The sequence below is a fragment of the Peromyscus eremicus genome, chromosome 22, assembly GCF_949786415.1.
Source record: "Peromyscus eremicus chromosome 22, PerEre_H2_v1, whole genome shotgun sequence".
NCBI classification, from domain to species: domain Eukaryota; kingdom Metazoa; phylum Chordata; class Mammalia; order Rodentia; family Cricetidae; genus Peromyscus; species Peromyscus eremicus.
The window spans coordinates 8,989,449-9,001,724 of record NC_081437.1 but is presented as its reverse complement, the minus strand read 5'-3'; the positions used below and the strand labels follow the sequence as shown (position 1 = coordinate 9,001,724).

At 54.0% G+C, this 12,276-nt stretch overlaps 1 protein-coding gene across 1 annotated transcript; it reads left to right on the top strand.

Moving 5' to 3' along the window:
• Positions 1-223: 223 nt before the first annotated feature.
• On the top strand, positions 224-3,029 carry Six3 (SIX homeobox 3). Its single transcript, XM_059248674.1, has 2 exons — positions 224-1,050; positions 2,837-3,029. Exons 1-2 carry the CDS (start codon positions 224-226, stop codon positions 3,027-3,029), a joined length of 1,020 nt encoding a protein of 339 aa, XP_059104657.1.
• Positions 3,030-12,276: the final 9,247 nt, after the last annotated feature.

Sequence of the window (12,276 nt, the reverse complement as noted above, 5' to 3'; positions counted from 1 at the left end):
TCCTCCCTCTCTATGTGGCTGCGCGGGTGTGTGTGTATGTGGATGTGTGTGGGGTGTGGGTGTCCTTCCTCCTCCCCCTCCTTCTCCTTCTGCTCCCCCCTCCTTTCCATCTCCTCCTCCCCCCTCTCCTCTCCCTCCTCCTGGTCCTCATCGCCCCTCTCCTCCTCTTCCTCCCCTCTCTCTTCCTCTCCCTGAATTTTCTCCTCTCCTCTCAGGTCAGTCCATGGTATTCCGCTCCCCCCTAGACCTCTATTCCTCCCACTTCTTGTTGCCAAACTTCGCCGATTCTCACCACTGCTCCCTACTTCTGGCGAGTAGCGGCGGCGGCGGGAGCAGTGCGGGCGGCGGCGGCGGCGGCGGCGGCGCGGGAGGAGGCGGCGGCGGCGGGAACCGTGCGGGAGGCGGCGGTGCTGGCGGAGCAGGCGGCGGCGGCGGCGGCGGCGGCGGCGGCTCCAGGGCCCCCCCGGAAGAGTTGTCCATGTTCCAGCTGCCCACCCTCAACTTCTCGCCGGAGCAGGTGGCCAGCGTCTGCGAGACGCTGGAGGAGACGGGCGACATCGAGCGGCTGGGCCGCTTCCTCTGGTCGCTGCCCGTGGCCCCCGGGGCGTGCGAGGCCATCAACAAACACGAGTCGATCCTGCGCGCGCGCGCCGTCGTTGCCTTCCACACCGGCAACTTCCGCGACCTCTACCACATCCTGGAGAACCACAAGTTCACCAAGGAGTCTCACGGCAAGCTGCAGGCCATGTGGCTCGAGGCGCACTACCAGGAGGCCGAGAAGCTGCGCGGCCGCCCGCTCGGCCCGGTGGACAAGTACCGCGTGCGCAAGAAGTTCCCGCTGCCGCGCACCATCTGGGATGGCGAGCAGAAGACTCATTGCTTCAAGGAGCGGACTCGGAGCCTGCTGCGGGAGTGGTACCTGCAGGATCCCTACCCCAACCCCAGCAAGAAACGCGAACTGGCGCAGGCCACCGGCCTCACTCCCACACAAGTAGGCAACTGGTTTAAGAACCGGCGACAGCGCGACCGCGCCGCAGCGGCCAAGAACAGGTCAGTGGCGGGGACCGCGGCCGGGCCACAGCCTCCGGGGCTGGGGAAGGGGCGACGGGTTGAAATGCAGGCGATCCCGGCATGGTAGGGGCAGCTGACCCAGAGCTGGAGAAGCCGGGACTCTCTGGGTAGTTAGGGAAAGTTTTTGGTTGCCCTGGAACAGGGGACGACATGCTGTGGGTTTATAGACTGCTTTCCCCAAGAGGGGCTTCTATCAGGGCCGGAACCGTGTAAGTGAGCCTCTTGTGTCCTCAACCCATGGTGCCCGTCCTTTGGAAGCCTTGGTCCCCTGGCAGGTTTCCTCAGCCCTGGCTCCAGCTAGAAGGCTGGGAGGACAGGCAAACTCTATTTGCTATCTGATTATATCCATGCATCGCAAAAAGGAGTGGGAAGCCTTAGAGAGGTCCAGAAGCGTTCAAGAGGAGAAAGTGGACCAGGGACCCTGCCACAAAGGGAAGAAGGCCGTGTCCACCATCCAGCGAGCTTCTTTCTCGGACCCTGAACAGGAGAGACAGGCTGGGTGCGAAGAGGCCTAGTGCGTTTTAATAAATGTGTTCACACGAGTGTGTCCACTCCTGGTGTCCCTCAAGCATGAAGTCTCCCTGTGTCCGCCCGCCGTTAAGCAGCATCCATCCCTTTGGTCCACTTAGCTGGGAAGCAAACACCAGCAGGTGCAGCCCCGTTGCCAGCGAGTTGGTTACAAAGTTACGAAGTTGTCTGGGTTCTTGTCCATCTTTAAAGCTGGGCTGGGAGAAGTGAGGAGGAAAAGAAGAGAGGGGCTAGAGCAAACGAGTCCAAAGGAAAGGGAGGAAGAAGGGGTGGGGGTGGGGTGGGGTGGGGGGCTGAGCAGAAGCTCGGATGCAGAGCCTCGCTCCGCCTGAAAGGCACTAGGCCCGGGACGCTGCAGGGAGCAGAAAGTCCCAGCTGCTGACAGCTGCTGGTGGCTGCAGATTTAGCGAGAGTACCTGGAGTAGGATGTGTGGGTTTAGGTGGTCCAGGCCTGAGGCCACTTCTCTCTCATCTCTGCCTGTGGAGGCCACTTTTCGCCAGATAGGGGGAACACCCAGGACCAGGGAAAGGCTTCCTTGTGGGGAGACACTGGGTTCGGGCAACTGCTTCTTCGCTCGGAAAAGAGACAGTCTGTCCGTCCCTCCTGCCTTCTCTTCGTTCCCTTTTCTGGCTGCTTTCTCGTCCCGCATCTTTTAGCTCCCACCTTCCCTATTTTCTCTTCCCCGGATCCTGCGCCCTCCGCATAGGGACTCAGAAAGTAAAACGGTGGGTACTCTTGGGAGAGCCCCCGCAGCTCTGGATGTGTGTTTGGGAAAGCCGTGGCTGGAGGCTCTGTGGAATTTCTGGGTCTCCAGGCGGCGGGCCCAGTTACAAGAGCCTCCGAGGTTGCAGAGGAAGAGCGGAGCTCTTCCTCACTGTCTGCTGGTCCAGGGCTCAGCGTTCCTAGCCGCCTGCTCAGTTCTCCGCAGGCGGCTGGCTTGGGGTGCAACCCTTTCTCTAAGGCCGTCCCTATCTGGAACGCTTCCCTAAGCCAAGGAGCCAGGGAGCCAGGACTTGGGTTAGGAAGGCACTGCGCTGCTCGGGGAGCAAGCAGTTGGGTGCCCCGAAGAACACAAAGCCCAGTCGGGGGCAGATCGCTCCGGGCTAGCGACGCGGGAGGCCGCAGAGGCAGGGGAGTGCGGGACCCAGCCGGGCCAGGCTCCCCGCGGTGCAAGTGAGGGGGAGCAGGGTGGCGGGCCTTTGAGTGAGGGCAGGCACCGCTCTCTCTTTCCCGCAGGCTCCAGCACCAGGCCATCGGACCGAGCGGCATGCGCTCTCTGGCCGAGCCCGGCTGCCCCACGCACGGCTCGGCAGAGTCGCCCTCCACGGCGGCCAGCCCGACCACCAGTGTGTCCAGCCTGACGGAGCGCGCGGACACCGGCACTTCCATCCTCTCGGTAACCTCCAGCGACTCGGAATGTGATGTATGATAGCCAAGGCCGCCCTCCTCCTTCCCCTCCTCCCCCCCTCCACTCTCCCCTCCTCCTCCTAGCCCAGCTCCTCATCCTTCTGCTCCATCCCTAGAACAAACCGAAATCAGGATACACAGCCACACACACATACACACACACAAGTCCATACACACTCCCACCCCAGCCAAAAATTATAAATATATATATATATAAAACAAGAAAATAAATTAACCTCAAACCATCAACAATCCCCCCCCCCCCACCACTACCTACCACCACGGCCACCCCAAAGGACCGCGACGTCAACAGACAGTCACAAACGCTAACGTTGCGGGCAGAAAACATAAAAGAGGTGACAATTGTATACTTTCCAGGACAAGCACGGTTTCTCCTTTCGGTTCCCACGGACCCGGCACCCCACCTGCATGACGATTTATTTGTATCTGGGAAAATATTCTCTCTAGTTTAAAATGATTTAAGGAGTCGACCATACAAAAACCACCGCCGCCGCGACAAGACGACAAAAGCAAACAGACAAAAAAGGAAAAAAAAAAAATCTGACATCTCCGTTCTGAATTTGTTTTTTAAAAAAAAGGAAAGAAAGAACTCCTCGAGAGAAATAGCAAATGTTTCTTCCTTCTGTTCTCTTTTCTCCTCTAGCTCTTTCTCTTTCTCTCTCTCTCTCTCTCTCTCTCTCTCTCTCTCTCTCTCTCTCTCTCTCTGTTTTTAAGTCCAAGTATTGGTCAAACAAGATAGAATCTTTTGTTTTTTTGTTCAACAGACAATCATTTTCTTCGTAAGCACCTTTTCCTCTTCACTCTGTCACTGCCTGTGTGGGTACTGGTTATAAATGTGGAAAAAGAATAGTTATGACTGTAACAGATTTTTATTTTTATTTCAAAATTTTATATGAATTATGTATATCTTAATGATCGGTCATTTTCCCAGTTTGTAATATATGTGTAGAAATTGCTTGTATATGATACCTGCTTTTTCTTCCTCCTCTCTCCTCCCTCCTTCCCTGCTCACTCACCTCTTTCCTTTTTGGGGGTTCCTCCTCCCACTTGGGGTCCCAGGCGTCGATTTGGCAGTCGAGGCTTGGCGAGGTGGCCAGGGTTAGGGCGAGAGAGGGACCCTCCCGCTAGCGAAAGCTGAGTGAGGCCGTAGTATTCTTATGCAAAAGCTATTCAAGTTTTTCCTAGCCGCTTCGGAGGCCTCATTCACTCCCGTAGGGCGCTTTTACTGTTATCTTAACTGCGTGTTTATCTATATGTAAAAAAAAACTTTCTAAAGCAAATACAGTATTCTCCATTTTCTTATCACTCCCAGAGACTGGTGTTTGTGTCCGCTCAGGCCGACAGTTCCCGGGTGCAGCGGCCCAGCCTCGGGCTTGCTCTCTCTAGCTCTGCGGCCCTCCAGAGCCTGAGGAAGGATGTCAAAGCTGGGTCCGAGATTTTTCTGGAAGCTGAGTCGAAAACTGAGAACAAACACTTGCTGGGCAAGAGAGCTCCAGCAGCATCCTGAGAGGAAGGCCGAGAGGGCCCGAGGGATGGGGGTTACAACTAGTTTGGTCCACGACAAGGTGTCAGGCCTGAACTCTTCCCCGAAGCGCTTTGCCCTGAGATTGCAGCGTCCGCGGCCCTGGTGGGTCCTTGGGATGTTTTGGTAGCCTCTGGTTGCTACTTTGCTTTTTTAAAAATAGAAACACACACGGTCCCCTAACCCAAGCATCCATCCTGGACACAGCTGAAATTTTGTCTTCGTTGCTTCCACCCCCACTTTGTGGAGGAGGCGTAAAATAGTTAACTATGGCCCGGGTGGGGGGGATAGGGACAGGGAAGAAGAAGTAGGTAGTTTTCTGACTTCAGGGCCTAAAATCAGGATGCTCTTGCCTCCCGCCTTCCTCACCACCCTTGTCTGACTGGGTCACTTGCCTTTATAGTCTGGACCTATCTGTTTGATTTTTTTCCCCCTTGTCTTTTGGAGTTCACCCAGACTCCCTTCAGCTTCTGTGGGATTTTGGTTGGGTCGTACGGTTAAATGAAAACCTGAAACAAAACAAAAACATCATCCCTTACTAACCACGTTCCTCAGCTGGCCCCAAGCTTCCCCGGCCGGCTGGGGCTACCCAGTTCCCAAGGATGGCTGGCTGGCAGGAAGTGGTTCTGCGGCTCTGGGCCAGGGCGGCCTGCGCTCGAGGAGGGGCCAAAGAGGTAATTTCAGGAAACTTGCCTTCACTTGAAAGTTCAATTTCCAAGCTAGGAGGATTAGGGAGAAAAGGGCCTGGAATTTCGCTCCCGCTTCCAAACTAATTTTGACTTCCGATTTCCTTTTGTCTTTAGTCCCCACAGCACCAGGGGGGTTTACGTGGGCCGGCTTGGGCAGAGGGTCTGACTGGCCTGGAGGTGCCCTAGGTGCACGAGAGCGCATGCGCTTACACTGGGCGGAGGGTTCCTTAGGGGGTCCCTTCTTAGAATCAGGGCATCCAGCCGACTCCCCAGCCGGCTTGGCACACAATGTCAGGATCTCCGTGTGTGCCCACTGCCCATAGAAACAGTCCAGTGCAGCCATATATCTGACGTCGCCAGGAGATTGGAAAGAGGCAATCTAAAACCCACCAGGCTTGGACCTCCATTCTGTAGCCTGCTCCTCACATACTTGACCCAGAACTCGGGCCTTTCAACCCAAAAGAAATGGCTGCCTCGGTGTAGACAATGTGGATGGACCCAGAGCAGCCAAGGAACCCAAACTGAGGGGTGTGGAAGGAAAGGGTCTGTCGCTGCTTCAGAGTGACTTCTGGAACAGACTAGACCCAGTGACATCAGGAGCAGGGGGCTTTTTGTGTGAGGACAAAGGGGAAAACTTGAGAGTTACACTTCTTTCTCTCATCGTGGCCAGCAGAAAAAGCAAGTTTGGGTCAACTCCTTGCCTCTTCCTCCGCCGAAGAAAACAGCCACTGGACTTCACCAGCAAGCAGCCTTCACTTTGGAGGGCCTGTGCCCCCCGTTGGGTGTCACCAGCCTGCGGCCCCTGTCAATCACGCCTATATTTCTACATAGGTCTGCCACAAATACCAATGCCGTGTTCCTTGCATTTTTCTGACTTTACCTACAGGTCTCCTGTGTGCTTGGTGTGAGTGCCTATGTGTGTGCCGTCCTAAAGCTGGGCTCTCGCCATTTCGTCAAATTCTGCATACAAAAAGGATGTATGCGTGTGCTAGATATAAATGCATGCATACTTCCTTGGCATGTGCCTAGCGTGGATTTTCATGTATGCTGCATAGCTTAGGTGTACTACTTATGTACAGAATGAGCGGCTTGCAAATTCCTAGTCTTGCAAGGAATATCACAGTGGTTCCGAGACACCTACAGGAGGGTACTGTGAGAAGGGGTTCTGTCCAGAGAACATGTGTCTCATGCATTTCAGGTTTTTTTTTTTTTTGTGGACATCTATGTTGACTTATTCTAGTCAGTCCGTGAACCTGAACAGTGAACCTGAACCGTGAACCTCAGTCCCCATCCCTAAGAATCTTCCTACCCCTCTAAGAAATGGGATGTGTGTGCATGCATGCGTGCGTGCATATGTGTGTGTGTGTGTGCATGTGCAGGTGTGAGAACCCACAACAGATGTTCATTGGCTAGTGTGGGTTGGTTGTTTCCTCCATTCACCTTTGCCCTTGATACATCAGTTATTACGGAGGATTTGACCCCTGCCCTTTCAAACAGAGGGCAGAGGGAAAGGGGGGCCCATTTCTGGCCAGATCTCTCTTTTACCCAGAGCCTGTCCATTCTCTTTCCAGCCCCCAGAACTATGGCCAAAGCAGTCAAGGTCCCACTGGGACTGCTGGGGCGGAGCTGGATGGAAGAGCAGTGCTGAGGTTCTCTTTGTACAAAAGCCAGCTCACCTCCTAACCTCCTGGAAGCAAAGCAAACTGTGCCTGAGCCAGGGGAGTGAGGGCCGCTGTGGACCTGTTAACCGCAGGGCCCCTCTATGTGGGCCACACAGCAGCTAACGGGCTGGCTCCCCTGAGCATCAGAGGGCTGAGACCCCTTCTCTGTGTGCTGTGCACTTCTTCTGACCTCTCCTTGAGTGCATTTGGCTGAAAATGTTCCCAACGCAAGACCTCCCTAGATCTAGGTGCTGGTTCTAGGGCAGTGTTTCTCAACCTGTGGGTCGCTACCCCTAGGGTCGCGTGTTGGATGTTTATATTACAATTCATAGCGGTAGCAAAACTACAGTTAGGAAGTGGCAACGAAGATAATGTTATGGTTGGGGGAGGGGTCACCACAACATGAGGAACTGTATTAAAGGGTCTCGGCATTAGGAAGGTTGAGGACCACTGCTCTGGGGTCTACAGCTTGAGGAGTAACATCCAATTTTCTCCCTCCAAACAAAAACCATAGTTATCTAGGATTTGCATCGAAAACCCAAACAGCAGATTGGACTGTAAAGCTGGAAAAATCTGTATCAAAGACCCCACCCTCAGAATCCCCCTATGTACTCCTTTTGCCTTGCTCACTTCTTAACTCACTTCCCTTCCTAGCCCCATCCCAGAGCTCCTATTCGGGCCCTCTTCTTGCCCTCTGAGTCCTGCCAAATTAACTGCCCAGTGCCAGTGAAGTTGATTATCCCTGGTGAGATGCACAACTGATTTAAAAGAAATGACCCGGAAGCTGCCACAGTACCACAGTGCTAGGCAGGGATGCTGATCAATAGTGGAGCTGGATGGAGGCACGGGAGCCTGGTGGCAGGGCTGGGATTGGGGATGGTTGGAACTTTGTCCCCAGAGCTGGTTCCAGTGCAGTGCTGGGAAGGCCAGTCCAAGGCCTAGGCAGGCCAAGTGGGAGGGAGTGTGGAGGCAGAGTAATGGCCCCATCTTGTATTTCATTCAGCACACTGTAGTTTGGGGTTCAGAGAGGCTCAGTTAGAGTGGCTGAAGATCTGACTTCCCACAGCTCACTACCAGTTTGTCACGGACACCCATGTGCTTCAAAAATGGAATGGAACTATCTGGTACATTTTGAACCTTGCAAGGATCACTAAGCCTACAGCCTATTGCCAGGCTTGTGGAGCATTGGGCATGCTCTAGTTCCTCCAGAGCAAAGGTCGCCTCAGACTCTTCTCCCCCTCCTTGTCTTCCTTTACCACCCATCCGTCCATCCGACCTTCCTGTACTGCCTGGTGTGGCTGTCACCTGGAGTACTGGCTGCCACCTCTGAGGATTTCGATGTCCTCCCTGGGCACTGAGGCGGAGTCCTCCAGCCTATGAAGACCATTGAGCTGCAAGTCCTCGAGCATGGGCCCCCTCACCTCCCACTGCCGGGTCTCTTTCCGGGGGGTGGGGGGGCAGCTGAGCTAAACTGAGCCTTCCTGGTCCCAGCCAGCCGGCTGGGATGGCTGTCTGGCCTAAGGGGGAGGGGGGGGTGAGGGAGTCTGGGAGGAGGGTAGTAGTACATGCCCAGCTCCAATTTCTCCGGTCAGCTGAGCACAACTTTCCATTCGAGTGTATTCATGCGGTTGCTGATTGAGCTCTACAGTGTCAGGAAGGACTCGGCGGGAGGGGGCAGGCACAGCCAGGCTGACAGAGGCTACACACACACACACACACACACACACACACACACACACACACACACACTTATACAAATATACCCTAGCCACATGTATGCACACCTTGCTTCCAGCCATTTCTGCAGAAATACAGCTTACACACACACACACACACACACACACACACACACACACACACCTGCTACCAGAACAATTTCCCAGCACCCATAGGTCTACCCTACACAACACACAGCTGGTCTTTCTGCTTTACCCCTTATAGAGTCCACATCAGTACTCAAAACACAAATGCAAGCATCCTCGACATCTCTCCTCCCTGCAGGTACTCTCTCCAGGACGCACATGCTCCAAACCTGCATGGATGCACACACAAACATGCCCGGTCTTACAATCTTCCTCCCACAGAGCTATCCAGACTCACATCACAATAGAACTGCACACTCGTGTAAAGCACCATTAGCACCCACAGATCGGTAACACACAGTCTGTTGTACGGAGAGGGCTGGGACTCACCGGAAGTTCGTACACGGGAGAGGCTTCAGAAGAGTGATTAATTCATTTGAAGAACACAGCCATGGCATATTCACGAAGACAGATGTTTGAGGAACCTTCAGACACCTGCCGACAGAGGAGCCAACCCAAAGACATTACCTTGTCCCTCAGGTCACTTGCTCTCCACTACACAGCCTGTCTGGGCACCTCAGAGACCACTTCTCTCAACCTCATCCACTTCCAGAGATGCTCCCCCCCAAACCCCACACTAGGTGGCTAGAGATTAGAGAAGACAGCCAGTGTGCTATAAATACCATCAGCTGAACATGCTTGCTATTGAGAGTGGAACAGAAGTCTCTGTTTTGAAACTCCCCTCCCCCAAGTGCCTAGGTATGCTGTTCTGCAGAGTAAGGGGCAGCAAAACGGATGGACGTCACAGAGTGAAAGAGTGAAAAGAAAGAGAGAAGGGAGGTGAATGGAGACAAAAAGAGGGGAGCTGGACACATGCCTGTAACTCAGGCAGAGGCAGGAGGATTACCACAAGTTCAAGGCCAGCTTGGCTATATAGTGACACTGTCTCAAAAAGAAAGAAAGAAAGAAAGAAAGAAAGAAAGAAAGAAAGAAAGAAAGAAAGAAAGAAAGAAAGAAAAGAAAGAGAGAAGGATAAAAGAAGGAAAGGAAAGGACAGAAGGAAGACGGAAAGAAAGAAGTGAGGGAAAGAGGAAGAGGAGTAAGGAGAGAAGGGGAGAAAAGGAACAGAGTAATTCAGAAAACTCTAGAAAAGCCAGCTGGACTCAGGCATGGGCCGAACTGGGTTAGAGAAAATGTGCTGCTGTGGTAGGGAACAGGGTAGTGTCCCCGAGAGCACCTGAGGGAACATCTGCCTCATGGCCAGCATGACTTAGTAAGTGAACTGAGAACTTGCTGCTTGTGTGCCCGGCAGCCTGGAGTCCTAATGTGCCCATTCCCCTTGGAGGGTGGTTGGAGTTTAGACACCCTCATCTAACCCCAAAGGCTCCGCATCCCGAAGGCTCCACTCCGCTCAAGAAAGCACCCCCCCCATCCCTGTCCCTTCCTGCCCTGGGCAGTGGCCTCTCCACTGAGCTCCCCCTACCCACTCTGTCCTGCAAGTGAGCACACGTGTGTGTGTGTGTGTGTGTGTGTGTGTGTGTGTGTGTGTGTGTGGACAGATGTCTCCTACGATGGGCAGTTGCATCCCACTCTCTTGGCACAGGGATGAGTGGCCCACCGGTACCACACAGAAACACGTTTGTGCTCTCCACATTTTGCAAATAGGCCTCCCTCCCATTGATGTAAACACGGTCTTTAAGAAAAAGGGGGAGGAGCTTAAACCCAAAGGAGGATAATTCAGACCCTCAGGATTTTACCGAAGGTGTTGGCAAAAAGGAATTACAGACCAGACCTGTCCACATGTGTTTCTATCTCTTCTGGCTTGTCCACCTGGCAGCAGCCGGCAAACCCTGGCTGGTCAGGGAGGAGAGAGGCCCCCTCTGTGGGTAGATGAGGAAGGAGCTGCATACCAGGCCACTAGCTGAGTGCTTGCCTGAGGATTTACCTGGGTTTCCCTTTCCAGCACATTCTATATAAAGCATTGGTGTCTAAAGGAACAAGTGGGGCTTGGGATCAGGGGTGAGTGCCCTGAGACCTTTCAGATCCCTGGATTTGAAGTGACTGTTTGGGGTCCAGGAATCTACAAGAAAGGCAGGAGGTGTGAGGGAGCCAGTGAGTCCCCTGGGACCCGGATGTGCTGTCAGTCGGTGGCCCGCCTCCTGGCCTTCTCAGACCTCTTGCTAGCTGGGCCTTTGTGCCTCCCCCCTCTCCACGCCCCTCCCCATTCTCTGGCTCAGACTGCCTTTCTTCTTTCAGTCTGCTGGGGGGCGCTGTGGTCCAGCTCTGGCGGCTCCAGGACTCTCTTCTGGGAAAGCTGCAGTCACAGCATCATAAGTCCTTTACTCTTACCCCCAGCCTCCACCTCCCATCCCACCCCGCAGCCTGGGCCACCCCAGGCGATGGTCCAGCCTGTGCCTGAGGGCTTCCTGGAGCCCTTCCAGGCCCATGCAGGCTTTGATTTGTTGGATTTTGAGATGAATGTTTGCCATCGTAATTAATTTCAGACTATTGTTCAACAAAGATTCTTAGCAAGGCCCTCTAATGAGTAAGTGTGGCTAATTACCGGCAGCGTGCATGCCTCTGTATCCTTGGAGTCCCGTGGCCACCCTGTCTGCCCTCACCTCCTCCGCACCCTGGCCAGGTCCAGCTGAGAATGAGCAAGGGTGTGGAAAACCTTGATCGAAGAATTGCAGCCACAAACCTAAGAGGCTTTGATCAGAAACTAAGAAGAAGCAAAGCTCAGAAAGGACAATGACTTGGACACTGTCACGAGGCTACCCTTGCACACTCAATGTCCCACCCCCAGTCTTTCTCACCGTGAGTTTCTGGTACCTGAGTAAACAGACTTCTAAAATGCTTCATTGGTGCTCAGGACCAGGCAGGGAGCTGGGTAGGTCAGGGAGAGCCTACCTCAGGTGCTTGACACTTGACATTGCAAGAGACGAGGCTACTAAGAACCTGCTTAGGACCGGACACTTGGGAAGCCCCTAGCCAGGGGCTAAAAGCAGGCTTTCCTACCAAGGCCTTGGGATCAATGAAGGTGGCTCCACTCCTGGAGTGTCACGGTGGGCTGGACTCAGTAGTGTGTGACGTGGATATGTGTGATCTTGACCTTTGTTGGGTGTATAAGGTAAATATTCATTTTACTCAGGAGACACACCCACATACAGATGAGCCTAGTGTTTTTATTCATCTGAATGTAGGCTGGGCATCCCACTTAGTCCCAAAATACCACATAAGTTTTGTAAGGACGGAGGGTCAAGTGTAACTCAGGCTGGCCTTCAGGTTGCTTACAGTCGACTGGAAGGGACAGTTGGGACCATCAGTTGAAGACAAATGCACACAGGATGTCTAGGAGTGGAGACAGGAAAGGGTAACATTGACCCAGACAAATGGATTGGCTTCAGTGGACGAGGGGATTCCAGACGGGCAGAGTAGGGCCAGGGTGTGGAGGCAGAACCCGCTCCAGGGGCAGCAGCGTGGCAGGACTGGTTCCTGACTCTAGGGTGTTGCTCATGGGGTGTGGAGAAGCTGCCAGTTGAGTCAGAGGAACCGAGACATGAGGTGAGGTACA